General features: G+C 37.4%; 3 protein-coding genes across 5 annotated transcripts; 1 reads left to right on the forward strand and 2 right to left on the reverse strand.

Annotated features, from left to right (window-relative positions):
- Positions 1-1013: 1013 nt before the first annotated feature.
- On the reverse strand, positions 1014-5370 carry LOC109182135 (R3H domain-containing protein 2-like). The gene is made up of 4 exons (XM_019332202.1): positions 4929-5370; positions 2805-3417; positions 2272-2548; positions 1014-1278 (listed from the first exon to the last, which is right to left on the reverse strand). Exons 1-4 carry the CDS (start codon positions 5098-5100, stop codon positions 1225-1227), a joined length of 1116 nt encoding a protein of 371 aa, XP_019187747.1. The 5' UTR covers positions 5101-5370; the 3' UTR covers positions 1014-1224.
- Positions 5371-7668: 2298 nt separating this feature from the next.
- On the forward strand, positions 7669-10557 carry LOC109181931 (bZIP transcription factor 17-like). Of its 2 annotated transcripts, XM_019331906.1 has the most exons (3): positions 7669-8031; positions 8062-9582; positions 9924-10557. In XM_019331906.1, exons 1-3 carry the CDS (start codon positions 7797-7799, stop codon positions 10331-10333), a joined length of 2166 nt encoding a protein of 721 aa, XP_019187451.1. In that variant the 5' UTR covers positions 7669-7796; the 3' UTR covers positions 10334-10557. The 2 variants fall into 2 exon arrangements, with proteins under 2 accessions (XP_019187451.1, XP_019187450.1); XM_019331905.1 differs by having other exon boundaries at positions 7669-9582.
- Positions 10558-10743: 186 nt separating this feature from the next.
- Positions 10744-13309, reverse strand: LOC109181933 (psbP domain-containing protein 6, chloroplastic). Of its 2 annotated transcripts, XM_019331909.1 has the most exons (4): positions 12886-13309; positions 11280-11596; positions 10986-11166; positions 10744-10931 (listed from the first exon to the last, which is right to left on the reverse strand). In XM_019331909.1, the coding sequence occupies exons 1-3, from the start codon at positions 13199-13201 to the stop codon at positions 10996-10998; spliced, it is 804 nt and encodes a 267-aa protein (XP_019187454.1). In that variant the 5' UTR covers positions 13202-13309; the 3' UTR covers positions 10744-10931; positions 10986-10995. The 2 variants fall into 2 exon arrangements, with proteins under 2 accessions (XP_019187454.1, XP_019187453.1); XM_019331908.1 differs by having other exon boundaries at positions 10744-11166; positions 12886-13308.
- Positions 13310-15743: the final 2434 nt, after the last annotated feature.

Below are 15743 nucleotides of genomic sequence, written 5' to 3' on the forward strand. Positions count from 1 at the left end.
TCAAACCTAATATGGAAAACACTCCACCACTTGCTCTATTCATAAAGACCTCTAGCCAAGTTAGTCGAGCAGGCTATCTATTGGTCTTCTTGATTTGAATCAGTCAACTATAGATACCCTAAACTAGTTTACTTCCTTTTTATCTTTTACCATCAAGTCAGGTTTCACCTAAAGCGGAATGAGACTGTGGACTTTCTCATAAATCAAAAGGTTTAAACGCAAAACCTATACTTAAAAGAGAATCAAACCCCTACTACTTGAACCACAAGTTAGTATGGGATGGGGGTATTCAAGTAAAAAAATATCTTGGAACTTGATAGTTACACTAGACTCAGACTAATCTAGAACCCAAGTTAGTGTTAGACCACACAGAAAATTCTACAGTTAAATGATGAACAAAACACTAGCATTTGTAGACTAAAAAAGACACAAAAAAATCTGGGTAGATGACAGCCTATTAAAGAAGTGGGAGAAAAGGAGATATGAAAGAGACAGACCAAAGCTCTCTCCCCAATCTCACATACTACATACATACAAAAGAGGGAAAAAGTTGAATAGTAAATCCAAGCAATGGATAAGTAACACTTCAGATTCTGCTTGACAGAAAGTAAAATAATAATTATAATAATAACAATAACAAATAATCAGGCATCACAAGCTGGCAATGAATAACTCGGTGCATTATTGGGGTTGTGATGGACAACTAATCATCACTTCATGACCCATGTGCCTAGTTTCCCAGCCAGGGAGAAAGTGCGAAATCCAAAAGGAGCCTTGAGCACCACATGATTTGGTGATTCTCAACACAATCACCACCTTTGTGATGAAAAGTGAAGGCACCAAATCATTATTTCCCCATACCCAAAATGAACTAAGCAACTCGATAGACCAGGTCTGTAAACCGAGTTAAGACCTTGCTAGTTAGGACGGAACTACATAGATTACAGAGTTTTGGAGGCAGCGGAAAGAATTATCAATATAGAAAGCGGGACAGGGGTGATCTAGCGAGTGTATGTAGAGGCATGCGGGAAGTTCCACTACAAATAATAATAGCAAGTACTCTGTGCTACAGTGATCACCTCCTTGCGATAATTTCGAAAAATGAAAACAAAAGATACTATAACACCAAGTTCATAGGTCTTAAACAATTAGCCTAAATTAGGATAACACTATAAAGGAGGGAAAACCTGCTTTCACTAGATATTTTCCATCAAATTCTACCCATCAGCAATGGTTTTGTGAGTAATCAAAACTGAGGGGTTGCTGAGAGAATGGGACCTGTGTCAAAATAAAGGGAAATCAAATTAGTTAACATGCTACCGAGTGGGATAACAAATAGGAAACCAAAGACATTAGATTCCTTAAAAGTTAAAACAGACACAAAGTAGAGAACGGCAGCAACATAGAGGTTCTTTTCCCTTGTTGTCCTTTGTAAAAAAGGGAGGCTGTAATGTAATGTATACAGTTATACACAGACACAACCATATTCTATTCCCATAGAAATAGTGGTTTAACACAATCATTCACATACCATATGCATGTAAATTAGGGATCCCTGAGATGTATCTATTTAGAAGGCAGTGTTAGGGAAACAACAAAATCTTCACAAACAAGTACTGTTCATTTTCATTCTCTTTATGCATTAAAAAAGGTTTAAGATATTTAATGGAAGTGCCACAACTATCTTTTGGAAATTGCAATCCTCCAGCATACTAGTAAATAACATTAATAAGAACAGGGAAAACTAAAGTTCTGCTAAAAGACACTACATTACATTTAATACTAAACATTAATGATTCTGGAGTGTGAAAAACTATTCGACACTTCAACCCTAGAATTATAACATCTGTAGCTAGAAGCCCACATACTGGACAGGTTATACTGATATCTAATATCAAGTTCAAAATTGTGAGTGATTGTGATATTCACAAACAGTAACACCTTCATGGAAAAACTACTAAGACTTCAATGATATAATAATCACAAATGTAGCTGAGGAAACAAAGTAAACAATTGATCCTTTCATCTTCCAAAATTAGAAGCATGTGCCTTCTTAAACATCCAGTTGTGTCCTTGTACATGTTTATAGACATAAATGGTATACATATAGACACATACATAGACACAACTTTATGGTTAAGGTAACTTCATAAGCAAAAATATATGATCTTTATCTTCAATTAGACTGATACAAATTAATGGTTCAAGTAAAGTTAATGGTCTATACAGAGCAGATAGGATCAAGTTAGCAAATATGGAACTCAAAATTACCTGGAAAACACCATGTCGAAGTTCCTCATATGAATGAGCATACATCATGGACTGGGTAGGCCACTGCATGTAAACAGCATCAGTAGAAGTAGGATGCAACCCTGTTGCATAATAGGGGCTCAGAACTGGGTTTGTGTAGTTCAGGGAAGCTTGAGTCCGGGGCATCTGACACAGCTGAGGAAAAGAAGAATCGTATTGCACATATGGCTGGAAGTTTTGAATATTAAAAGGTGTCATGTTGATGCTTTGATTGGTTGGTACATTCTTATTGGCATATCTGCATTATTTGAAAGAAAAATTGCTTGGATTAGCAATACGAAAGGCAGTTAAATTCAAGCACGATCAAATCTATGCCCAATTAGCTGCATCAAATAAATAACATGACGGATAAAAAAAATTAGACAAGTATTAGCAACTTTGAAAATATTTCAGTACAGATAGGACTAGACATGTTGTGTCACTAGAACATATACAGAATATAAAGATTGCATGGTTATTCATGAAACAACTAAAGTGCTGAAGTACAAGTGTACCTTCCATAACTTCGGTCATAATCAGGGTCAATAAGATCCTTCTCCCTGTCCCTTAAAATTGCAACCCTGGAAGAACTTCCATTTTCCCTGATGCTGACCTTTTTATCCAAATCCACTATGGAGCTCTTCAAGCATTCATTCTCACCTACGGTGTCCTTTCCATCTGAAGCAGCCCGAGCTAATGACTCCTCAGAGACAGAATTATTAGGACTGCTAAATATACGTGCGCGCGCCCTATCATATTCTTCCTTTCTCTCTTCCACAGTTCTCAGAGGATTATGTTTAAGTGCAGATTCACCACCCTCTCCAGTGGAAGCTCTAGGTCTTGGACGTATGAAAATTTTTTTCTGATCAAATTTGTCATTTTCTGACTGTTTAGGCGGGACATCTGATAAACAAATTCCAGGGTATTTGCTTTCAGCCTTTTTCCTCACCAAAATACGAGCTCCCTGACCATCAACAGAATTATCCTGGATCATAGTCACCAACCCATAGTGTTGAGCAACTCGGTGTGCTGCCAGTCGAAGGTAGGATGTAGGGAAGTGTGGGAACTCAAACTGCTGCATATTGGGATTCAGAAAGAACTTCTGAATATCAAGTTCCATTCGTAGAACTGGGGTCAGGATGAAAAAAGAAAGTTGAATACAGTCAGTGTCACCAGTAGAACAATAGCAATAAAGGAATGACTTGCAAAATAAAAATGAATAATAATCATGTCAAACAGCCAAATACAACCGCCATTAAGCTATAAAAACTATTAACAATTACAAACATGATGAAAGACAAGCAATGAAGACACTATTACTACTCCAAAGACAAATGACAAGGCAAATATAACGTAGCAAATTTGAGAAATTTACATATTACTACCTTCCTCCTTCACCAGGACTTTCAAGTTAAAGTGTTATCATTAGTTTACAGTGGCAGAATAGATCAACATTTAATTTTTCTTTTTAACCCCAGGTTTCCAGAAAGAAGTCACTTCAACATGTTACAAACCCAGCTAACTATACTAATTCATTCAATTTGATACCAAAAGCAAGATACAACGTCTAGGCACATCAAACCAAAAAGAACACCAGGAGGCAATAGAGCGTAATTAGGCAATTCAAATGAAAACAAAAGTGAAGCTGGTTAATAACTACACAAAGAATGGCGATTAGTTAAATTTGACATAATTAATCAAAGTATCAATTAAATGAAGCTTCAAATTTCACTATAGGATCAAGACCTATGGTCTGATTTGAGCTGGAAAAGTTATGAAAAGAAATAGCTTTGAGAATTTTGTTACCAAATGCAGAATCCCCGCCATATCCTATTGGCTAGTCCAAATTTCAAAGTAATGCATTCAATAACTGCAGTCAATGTGACTTGAATATATTATTACAGGCAATAAAATTATACACTCGCATATCCACAAAGGGGGGCCTATCTCACTTTGGATGACCTGTTCAATTATGCTCTTACAAGACAGCACTTATGTGGAAGGTAGAGTATAAAGCTTCCACATTCTTGGTCTGCTAAAATGCCATGAGTAGTTCAGCCTCCCAATCCTAAAACATTTCCCCAATTCACTTGTATCTTTCCCTTCCTCCTACATATTTCAAAACTCAGAACTGTATCCCAACATTATTTCCAGGAACTCTCTGAGATGTGTTGACACAATATATCTCCATCATTTTGTTTTCCACAATTCTACTACTGTCACCACTGACAAAACCTTTCTCCTAAAACAAGTCCCTTTTAAGTATCCAATTCTAAATTACACCAAACCTTCTTCATGCCCGAAGGGTTCCGGATTAATCTTAAAATCAAGGATCTAGACCAAAATCAAACAGAAGCCATCAATTATTCACTTAGATCAGTATAGAAGTGCAAGAATAACATTAGTAGTCTCTGGGCATGAATGGCTCTACCAGGTAAACAGAGTTCATCCCTAAGATAATCCAGGTATTTGAATTACCTGATGAAGAACTCAAAGTAAAATTGATGCTGTGTTAAATCAAGCAGACACATAAACACTAAACGCCACTCTAGATCCAAATTAAAAAAACGCATAAACTCAAATTGGAAGCAAAATTCGAAGGTAAAAATTGATGATTTCGACGTTTGAGGAGCACTGACCGGTAACACGATGGCGAGGATTTTGGAGAGCCTCGATGAGGAAAGGATCCACCATTGACATGTAAGCAGGAGCAGCAACATCCGCGGCCGCATCATTCTCCGTCGGTTTCAGAACGACATCTTTTTCCGATACAACAGCAGGAGACCGAGAATTCATCCACGTAGCGTCCATGTCCGAGAGAGAGTCCCTCTATACGTATATATGTATGCGTATATACACTAATGTTTATCGATATATAAATAAATATATATATATATATATGTAAAGAGCCTTCTTCCCTCTATGCCTCCGCCCAGACAACGGGGGAAGGATGGAGAAGAAGAAGAAACTTTATAGCTTAGCGCTCTCCCTCTCTCTCTCTAGAGAGCACATGAGAAGGGAAGAGAGAATGTGAATGGAAAACCCTTCAGCTTCTTATCCCTCGATCCGACTGCGAGATTGTCTTCACTTGCCTTCCATTGTTGTCCTAACGGGTCGGGTTGTCTAACACAACCTACCAAATACAAATCCACTCCATTTTTATTTATTATTATTACTACATATATTACATATATATTTTATTATTTTGGTAAGACTAATTCAAATTCATTATGATCCTTTTATTTTATATTTGCAAATTTCATTATTCCAATCTTATGATGGGTAAATTAGGGGTGTAATTGACACGAGCCAATTATGAATAGTTAAAGCTTGCAATTTAACTTGATTTGAAAACGGTGAAGCTTGAGTTTAATCAAACTTTAACGTGAGAATATGTGTTATATTATACATTATATATGTATGTTATGATAAAGAAGTTTGCGTTAAGTTTTACTTTAGGTAAAAGTTAAGCTCCTTAGCGCGACCAATTGAATTTGGATTAGAAGTATAAATGAGATCAACTACTCGCAAGTTATTCAAGTTTGATTTGGTTACTATTAGTCGTCCTCAAGTTTAAGTAACGTGTCAAGTCAAATTTAAGCATTTGTAATACTTGATTTAAGCAGCTTGTGTGCTTACTCAAATTTTTAAAATTTTATTATACGAGTATATTTTATACTTGATTTAAATATACTGTTACAAATTGAACTAATACATATATATATATATATATATATATATATATATATATATATATATATATATATATATATATATATTGAAAGCAAAGATACGAGTATATTTATGCAAAAAGAGAATCAACAAAGTCAGGGGATCAGAATCCCAGTACACAGTGCTAGCCTGAGTAGATGCTTTAGATGTTAAAATGTGAGCAACATAATTTAAACGTCTAGGAATTGCAAATAAAGAGTAGAAACATAGGAAGATAGCATAGCTTTGCATTCATCCACGACCACCCCTACATAGGATCTCGGCGTGGTGAACGAATCGAATAAGTGACGTTTTAGGACCAGCCAATCTGTAAATAAAGCAACTGTGTGAACTGAGAGATTCCTCAACTAAGGCAACGCTTCCTTGGAGGCTAGTGCTTCGACCGTGAGAGCATTAGGGCATGACGGCAAAATTCCGTTGGAGGCTATAGCAAACTGCCCATCGGCCGAGAGGAGGAGTAAGCCGAAAGAAACCACTCCCGAGTCTGGTGCAAAGGCGGCGTCGAAGTAGCATCGTCGAACTCCAAGTGGCTGCTGCGACAAGATAGGCTGCTGAATGGCGATGCCAAGTTAGACGCTTCCCAAGCAGCGAGGGCTGCCGTTGCTTGCGCTGTAACACACCACGGAGGCTTTATGCACACATCCTAGGCCACACCATTTCTCGCATTCTAGATATAATAGAGCACTGCAACCACTTTAACTAGAATGCCCGGTGTTAACACACACATAGCATTCCGAAACCAATCTGTAACCTCCAACCACACAAGAAATCAGAAGGTGGGAATCATCCAAAACAAGTCTAGCATAATGACAATCAACAAGAGAGTGCATAATATCTTCATGAAAAGCAACACACATTGAGCATGAAGGGCTCACTTCTATCTTCCTTAAAATGAGATTTGTGGTAGGTGGGAGAATACCACTTATAGCTCTCCAAAGGAAGGTCTTCCACTTGGGGGACTTTCAGTTTCCACATGTATATATTTATTTATATGTTTATATGCTATAAAATGACTATAATTGAAATGGATTGAGTTTGTTATATATTTGGATATAAAATACTTATTATTATCATATAAAATATTTTTAAAAAAATTATAGTGAGTGTATTTGAGTCGAACTCGAATAGTTCAAAATTTCAATATTTGGATATTAGGAGTGTCCTTTAAAAAGAAAAGAAAAAAAAAAAAGAAATAGCCGTCACAAGTTGATGTCGGACTGGATAACTTGTCCTGGGCCCAATTAGCCCAAGTAGTTGGTTTTGGCAAATTATTGTATGGACCATGGTCCACATAATGTTACGTGGACCATAACAAAAAGTACATTTCTAATATACTAAATGTACATTATTTTTGTACTGAATGTACATTATACAATATAATGTACACTCAGAACAAAAATAATGTATATCCCCTGTATACAATATACATTATTTTTGTATTGAATATACATTATTTTATAGTAGACAAAATATGGTCTACACAACTTGTATGGACCATGGACCATGGTCCATACAATAATGATTGGTTTGTTTTAGAGTTTAGGCGGTGGAGGGTTTTATGTGACGAAGTATATCCAATCATAAATTGAAACGTGGCACCAATAAATAAAGCCACGTTTCCTCTGTAGCGCGTACTAGATCCCTTCTCTGACCGAACGGGTAAACGTTTTCATCATTTTCCTGCGATTCTGCTTAGAAGTGAAATGCCCGACATCTCTGTTTGAAGCTGGATTAGGAATTTCTCTCGCTGTTCCGTCGCCGGGAATCTATCGAGCATGGCGAACTCAGTGGTGGCTGATCCATCGGCGCCGCCGTCAAATGCCGCCGTGATTGTTACTACCTCCATGGATGACTTGGGGGACCCCCTCCTATTTCCGCCTATGGACCCGGATTACTTGTTCCAAATCGAAGAAACCTTGATCGATGATGTCGACTTCTCGTTCGACGATTACGATTTCGATCTCCCCTCTGACGTTGATAGTTTCCTCGACCCCAATTTCCTACCCGGTTCCGTTGATCAGCATGACGCGGCCCAGGTGGACCCTGCTTGCTACTTGCAACCCGAGCTTCGGAATCATTCACCGCCGGAGCTGAGCTTGGGTGGTTCTAGGGTTTTAAATTTGGAATTATTTGAATCGCCGGAGTCAAATGGTTGTAATCAGGATTCTCAGGAGTCTGGAAATGGAAATTGTGGCAGCAGTCATGCTAGGGTTCTCAGTTGCCCTTCTCCAGAGTCTCAAAGCTCAGGTAATTGCGGCTCCAATGTCTCTGCAGCTCCGAATTCTCTGTCCAAAGGCTCGAATCAATCGGTAAATTCTTCTCCAGGCTTTGAAGGAAATTCAATTAAAATTGGTGTGGTTGATCACAATTTCAAATTGGAGGGAACGAATAACAACATTTACAATTACAGTAACTCTGTTTTGAAGAGGAAAAAGGAAGATGGAGAATCTAATAATGTAAAGTTGAGGATGAGTAAATGTAGAAAATCTATTGACATTAGTAATATGGAGAATACTAATACCAATACTAGTAATGTCATTAGTGAAGAGGAAGAGAAGAAGAATGCTAGATTATTGAGAAATAGGGAGAGTGCTCAGCTTTCGAGGCAAAGGAAGAAACATTATGTTGAGGAGTTAGAGGGTAAGGTTAGGACAATGCATTCGACTATCCAAGAGTTGAATGCTAAGATATCATATGTAATGGCTGAAAATGCTAGCTTGAGGCAGCAGATGGCTGGGAGTGGCGTTGGTATGGCACCACCCCCTGGAATGTATCCCCCAGTTATGTATCCGTGGATGCCATACACCCCACCTTACATGGTAAAGCCACAGGGGTCACAGGTGCCATTAATTCCAATTCCAAAGTTGAAACCTAAACAAGCAGTGTCTGTGTCTAGGACTAGTAAGAAAGTGGAGGGTAAGAAGAAAGAAGCAAAGAATAAGAAGCTTGCAAGTGTCACTTTTCTTGGCTTGTTGTTTTTTATATTTATGTTTGGTGGATTGCTTCCCATGGTGAATGTAAGATTTGGAGGGACGAGGGAGGCATATACGGGTGGAAATTATGCCGGGAATGGATTTTATGAGAAGAACCATGGTATGGTGTTAGCTGGAAACGGAACTAGTAACTCTCTGGATTTTGGTCATGGAAAACATTTTAGTGATGGTTTGCATTATGGTAAAAAAGATCATAATGGAGGAGAAGATCCAAGTATTGAGCATGGTGAGATTGTTTGTTCAGGCAATGGTAGTGAGCCCCTTGCAGCCTCTCTGTATGTCCCAAGGAATGATAAGCTGGTGAAAATTGATGGTAACTTGATCATTCATTCTGTTCTGGCAAGTGAGAAAGCCATGGCATCTCGTGGAGGTGCTGAAACTAAGAGCAGTGAAGAGACTAGTTTGGCAATTCCTGGAGATTTGACCCCTGCCAAGAGACATCCTCACATGTATCAGGGTCCAGCTGAACATCCAATAGCCCTGGGTCCTGGTACTATTGATAGGGACAATAAGAGGTTGACAGGAGCAGATGGTAAGCTGCAGCAATGGTTCCAAGAAGGCCTTGCTGGTAAGTAACTAATTTTTATTGCAAAATATCTCTTCACTTTTATTTCGTTGATTGAAATTTTCACTAGAAGTTTATTAAGTTCAAGGTCATGTAAATTGACTTGATCTCAGCTCATTACCAAACAGCCCTTGAAGTAGAGAAAAATTGAAACATTGTGAGTGGAGGCTGTGTTTTCTCATCCATTTTTGTTGACATCTAAACTGATGCTAAATATGTTATACCTTTTCACTGCTAATGTTTAGCAAGCCGAACTTTTTAATTTTTAAGATTAAGGGTTTCCTATGTTATACATTCTTTTCCTTTTCCTATGTATAACAAATTATTCAATCTTGCATGTGAAGGGCCAATGTTAAGCTCCGGAATGTGCACTGAGGTGTTTCAATTTGATATATCATCAGCCATAATTCCAGCTACCTCCACAAGGAATGTGTCTATCGAGTCATCTCAGAATACTACAAACTCCTACAAGGGGAAAAATAGAAGGATCCTTCATAGTCCGATTCCCATTTCTGCTTCCTCTCAAAACATGTCTGAAGAAAATGTTGGAAGAAATGGACACACAAAGAATAATACAGTGTCTCCAATGGTTGTTTCAGTGCTCGTTGATCCAAGAGAGATGGGTGATGCTGATGGTGAAAGCATGATGGGTACCAAGTCTCTCTCTCGGATATTTGTAGTTGTATTGATAGACAGTGTGAAGTATGTCACTTATTCATGCATGCTTCCATTCAAGGGATCTGTCTTCCTTTAGGGTCTATCCAAGCAAGGAAGATCTGCCATGTGACCCCCTCAGTCTACTCATCTTCTGCAACAATTTTGTGGATAGCAAAATACTAATAGTTAACCTCAATTTGATGTAAATGTAACTCTATACTTCTAGGGCTGATGACTGCATAACTTTTATTCTTTTATGTTTTAAATTATATTGACTGTATTGTTTTTATTTATGAAAAAGTTCGTAACTGCGGTTCGAAAGTGTGCTTTGGGTAACTCTTATAGTGAGTCAAACTTGAGACTCGAATTTATAGGAATCTTTTAATTGTCAAACTGTCTGGCTAACTTGGCTGGAGTTGCCTCATATGGACTGTATTATTGTTCTCATTGCTGAATGCAACTCTGCCTGTTGGAATTATAAGCACTTATTATAACTGCACCACAGAATAGAAACCATCCATTTTGCTTAATGATCACAAAATCCTCATTGATGATGGCTAAGGAATTCAGTTTCAGTATAATGTCTATACATGCTATTATTACCAAGTACAAAACAAAAAGTAAAAACAGTGAAACTAAGATAGACACAACAACAGGGGATTAAGCAGTGAGTTCTCTATAAACATGTTATTACGTGCCCTGTTAGGCCGGGGTGTGGGGCCCTAGAGCGAGGGAATTTCGTCTTTTGTAGGTAAGAAACTACACTTCAAAGGAATCAAGGATGGCTTCTAAAGTTTTCTGTGATGACTGCCACTGTTTCTCATTGGCACTAGCCACAAACAGGACAACCGTGTTCCCCTTCGCTGTTGCCTTGGCAAGATTGTGTGATCCGGTCAGAGCATATGGAGTGTCGAGAACATATTTGTAGTACTGCAAGTGGAACAGAAACACAGCATTCCTCAAAACAGAATCAAGACGAGAAGAAAACAGAAAACAGTATCATATAGAAGAACTAGAATTGAGAAGAGTTAGATGTCCCATACCGTCAGATCACCACGCTTCTCAATGGAAGTTTCGAGGAGTTCATCAGGGTCTAATGTGTTCCCAGTGACAAAAGGGCCGAGAGAAGCGATGACCTTCTCAGGGGTCCCTATGTCCTCGATTGTGGCATTGGGTTTATTTGTAAGGCGTATCAAAGGAGAGGCCACCACCTGCACCTTTCCCTGCTTTTCATCCTCAAATTTCACCTCAATCCAGGGCTCGGCACACTTGGGTTGGCAGTAATTTCCAGACAATATGTTGGCTACACGGGTCTGCTTCCATGTAGGAGGAAGCATAAACGTGTAAGGCTGCACATTTCCTGAAACCAACTAAAATTGGAGCTTCATAAGCCTATGGACAAGAGAGAAAACGACTAACATCTCTACACAAAGATGAATGCAAGTCATTTGGACAGAGAAAAGAGTGTTCATACTGAACACTAAATATGAGATAATTTCCATTATTCTTCCAACATTTAGTTAAGCACCTTCCTCTATCTATCCCTTCGCAACCATAGATTAAAACTTGATAACTTGCCATCCAATGTAGAGTTCAATTCCCGACTGGTTTGGACCAAAAATCTTTCACCACCTAGCGTGGCTCAAGTAAAAAACGCATATTAGAATCATATATTGCTACATTAGATTGCGAATGATTTTGGTGAAGATTTTTGGTAGCTTGATCCTTCCTAACCCATAGCTCACCCCATGTTAATTCAATCAAAATTACTTTGATTTATGGGAAAACTCAACACCCTGAAGTTCCGATCTAGGTTAAGCTTGCCTTGTGACCCTTGCCAACAAATGACCAGAATGAGATAAACCAGCTTATGTTGCCCATAGCTGACTGATCTATCTACCTTGTTACCTTAGACAACTCACCACAAAGTCGCTACCTGAAGGTGCGATCTAGGTGAAACCTGCCTTGTGACCCCAGTCAACAAATGACCACAATGAGTTAAAGGTTGCCCATAGCTAACTGGTCTGTCTACCTTGTTACCTTAGACAACTCACCACAAAGTCGCTACCTGAAGGTGCGATCTAGGTGAAACCTGCCTTGTGACCCCAGTCAACAAATGACCACAATGAGGTAAAGGTTGCCCATAGCTGACTGGTCTGTCTTCCTTGTTACTTTAGACAACTCACCACAAAGAGGTAAATGGCATAGGTCGTCCGGTCGTCCCTGACCGTCCTGTCTTGTGACCTAACCAGCAAAGAGCCACAAGGAAGTAAACCAGTAATCCATAGCTGATGAGCTCAAAATAGAAAAGCTAATAGGCAGCTCCTATAGGAATTCAATCTTGGTACTATGTGATTACCAAGCCAACTCGCTTGGTTGCCCCTTCCATCCAACTTATTGCCTACTAATAACTAAAACCCCTAATGCTGGAGATGTTCTTTCAGTAAAAACGATCCAAACATAAACCTAGCAGAAAGTACAAGGCAAGATTGCAAGAAGCTTCAAACATTGATAATGGGGAATGCATAAAACCAAGAACTTTAATCAGAAGCTACGAATTTCTCTCAATCCACACATGAAAAAGTAATAGAAAGGTAAAACGGTAAAGCAACTTAAGAATGCGAATTTAACAACAGGTGCAAACGATACCTGCACGAAGAGCAGGAGTGTCCCTGGGGTCGGCTTTGAAGATGACGAAAGAAGGGTCGGTGGGCGACGGCGGGAGGTAAGACCCGACTTCAACTTCCCTGGCCGTCGACGGCGGAGGAGGAATGGCGACTAGCGGCATCAAACCCAGCCCTACATTCAACAAATCTCTTCTTGAAATGTTGGTCGTTGTCTGCTTCGAGCTCCGATGGGTTTTGACGGAGAAGGGGGAGGAAGGCGACGGCGGCTTCGGATTCGAAGTTGAAGAGGTTGCGGAGGAGAGCATGGAGGGCAGTAGCCTGGCTACTGAGATCGCCATTTTCGCTGTGCGTGAGATTTGGGAGGATGAAATGAGGTGGTTGTACTCCCGCTATTATCCGTTTTGGATGAGGTTTGTCGGAATCTTTTAAGGTATATTTTTTTAGAGGGAAAAATGATAAATGGACTACAAGCAATACATGTATTGATTTTATTGAAAGGAAAACAAAAGAAAGTACTCCGTAACAAGGAAGTTATTCAACTGCATATGGTAATGCGATTAGGGCACTGAACTTAAAAAATTAATAATTGAGTTCCTAAATTAACTAATTTCAAACGATTCTTTCAATTTGCAGGTTTCCAACATTCATCATTCCAAATTAATTATTTATAAAAAAATAAAATTTAAAAATTAATTATTTAAATTTTTTAAGAAAATAGGACTCTGGCCAGAGACGAAGAAATCGGCCCGAGACGAACAAGGTTTCTTCGCCTCCGATCGGAGTCCTGCTTTTTTTTTTTTTTTTTAAATAATTAATTTTTATATTTTTTTTAAAAAAATAATTAATTTGGGATGGTGACATGTTGGAAATTTTCAAATGGAAAGAATTGTTCGAAATTGGTTAGTTTAGGGATCCAATTGTTATTTTTTAAGTTCAGTGGCATAATTGCGTTATCGTGTAATTCGGTGGCCTAGTTAACCCTTATTCCTAAAAATTGTGACTCATATTTTTTTAATGAATCAAAGTGTGATGTACAAGCACTAAGTAGAAAATGAGAATATATGTAATATTACTCTATTTATAGTTACAGTTGAGTAAGGTAGTCTCACGGATGATAATTGTTTGTTACTTATGATTATGATATAAATCATAATACTTATTATAGAAAATTTAATACTCCGTATCAATTTGAAATAAATAAATTGTTACTTATACGGGCCAACTTATATTTACCCTAGTATCCCTTCCAGGCTAAATAGGTCGATCTTGTTTGGGCTAGGTTGGAGAGATATGCAACTTGGCCCACTTAGAAATCGGGCTAATAAATAGGCCCAACTCGGGGTTGGGCCATGTTAATGACTCTAAATGTGTGTATCAATTCTCACTTTTCATTTTTCAATGAGTTAATTTCAGTAGAGGTTCCTTATTTTTTGTGATAATGTCAAATTTAGTTCTAGATTATCGTTTTTGTCATTTAACATCCCAGATAATTATTTTTTGGACACTTTTAGTCATTTTTATAACTTTTTCTATTTTTAGTAAATGCATTTTTGTCTCTTCATATTTTTCTTTTGTTATTTTTTCGGTTCCAACTGGCTTAATTGGTTTAGAACTTTAGGTAACATCCAATTTTTAGTAACCATATTTTTCAACCATTTTTTAATAAAGTCCTAAATCAATTAAACTAGTTGAAACCAGAAAAATATGAAGAGACAAAAATGGCCTTATTAAAAATAGAAAAAGTAATGAGAAGGACTAAAAGTGTCCAAAAAACGATAATGTGGGATGTAAAATGGCAAAAACGATAGTCTGAGACTAAATTTGGAATTGCCACCAAAGACAAAGGACCTCCGATGGAATTAACTCCTTTTCAATTTTAGTTTAGCGGTTCAACTCATCTGATAAGATCAATAGTTCGAGGTTTAGTGATAACCTATCATTCAAGAATAGGTAAAACGTGATTTTCATATTTGCAACTTATTATGATGGAGTATAATTTATTTAATGCACATTTTTTGAATAATAACTATGAAATTTTCTCATTACCCAAAAAAAAAAAAAAAGATCCACCTTGCCCAAAGTATTGATTTTTTATTTTTATTTTTTATTTGCTAGCAAAGTATTACTTGTATGAATTTATTTTGGGTTGGTTGATTAATTGGGTCATGTGTGGCTCAGCCTAAACAAAGTCTAGATTATTCTACGTGTGAGAGAGATGAAAACAAATCAAACAATATAATATTAAGACAATTGTAATTTTTTGTTTGGTTAATTATAAACAATTACGCTCACAATTAGTAATAAATGATGATTTGATGGTGATGATGATGCTTGATAGGTGTGTGATTGCGATTAGGGGTAAATTCGTATTTCTAAAACCTAATTATTGGACCGTCTTAATTTTGGTTACGATTTTGAAAAATTGTAAGCTTATCAATATTGATTTTATTATAGTTTAATGACAAGAGTGAGACTCTTATAGGAAGTTTATAAAATCATATATAAGGTGCAGTGTTTACTATTTTATATATTTTATACTCAATATGTTGAGGTGGTAGGTCATAATATTATCTAATTAACCAAAATAATTTCACTTAACCATTACTCGAAGTAAGTTTGTTCAACTAACTTTATAAATTTTTTAAAAATTCTTGTTTTTTTTTTAATTAATCTTGAAAAACCTAACTTAACAACATTTTAATATAGAAGTGTCCGATAGTGTTGAATTAAAGGGATATCAAAAAAAACAGATAAACTGAAATAGAGTCAGTAACTTAAAAAAAAAAAAAAAGGACATCAAAGTATTGGAATCCCAAATGTTGAGATGCAAGACGAGATGTTATCCAATTCATATAAAGTATTGGAATCCCAAATGTTGGA

This window comes from Ipomoea nil, unplaced genomic scaffold, assembly GCF_001879475.1.
Source record: "Ipomoea nil cultivar Tokyo-kokei standard unplaced genomic scaffold, Asagao_1.1 scaffold1043, whole genome shotgun sequence".
NCBI lineage: Eukaryota > Viridiplantae > Streptophyta > Magnoliopsida > Solanales > Convolvulaceae > Ipomoea > Ipomoea nil.

Coding starts and splice junctions, on each gene's coding strand:
- LOC109182135 (XM_019332202.1), bottom strand. CDS start 5,100: ATGGACGCTACGTGGATGAATTCTCGGTCTCCTGCTGTTGTATCGGAA. Junction 3,418..4,928: donor TCCTCGCCATCGTGTTACCG/GTCAGTGCTCCT, acceptor TCCTGACCCCAG/TTCTACGAATGGAACTTGAT. Junction 2,549..2,804: donor TATGACCGAAGTTATGGAAG/GTACACTTGTAC, acceptor CAAATAATGCAG/ATATGCCAATAAGAATGTAC.
- LOC109181931 (XM_019331905.1), top strand. CDS start 7,797: ATGGCGAACTCAGTGGTGGCTGATCCATCGGCGCCGCCGTCAAATGCC. Junction 9,583..9,923: donor GTTCCAAGAAGGCCTTGCTG/GTAAGTAACTAA, acceptor TTGCATGTGAAG/GGCCAATGTTAAGCTCCGGA.
- LOC109181933 (XM_019331909.1), bottom strand. CDS start 13,201: ATGGCGATCTCAGTAGCCAGGCTACTGCCCTCCATGCTCTCCTCCGCA. Junction 11,597..12,885: donor CACTCCTGCTCTTCGTGCAG/GTATCGTTTGCA, acceptor AGTTGGTTTCAG/GAAATGTGCAGCCTTACACG. Junction 11,167..11,279: donor AGAAGCGTGGTGATCTGACG/GTATGGGACATC, acceptor TTCCACTTGCAG/TACTACAAATATGTTCTCGA.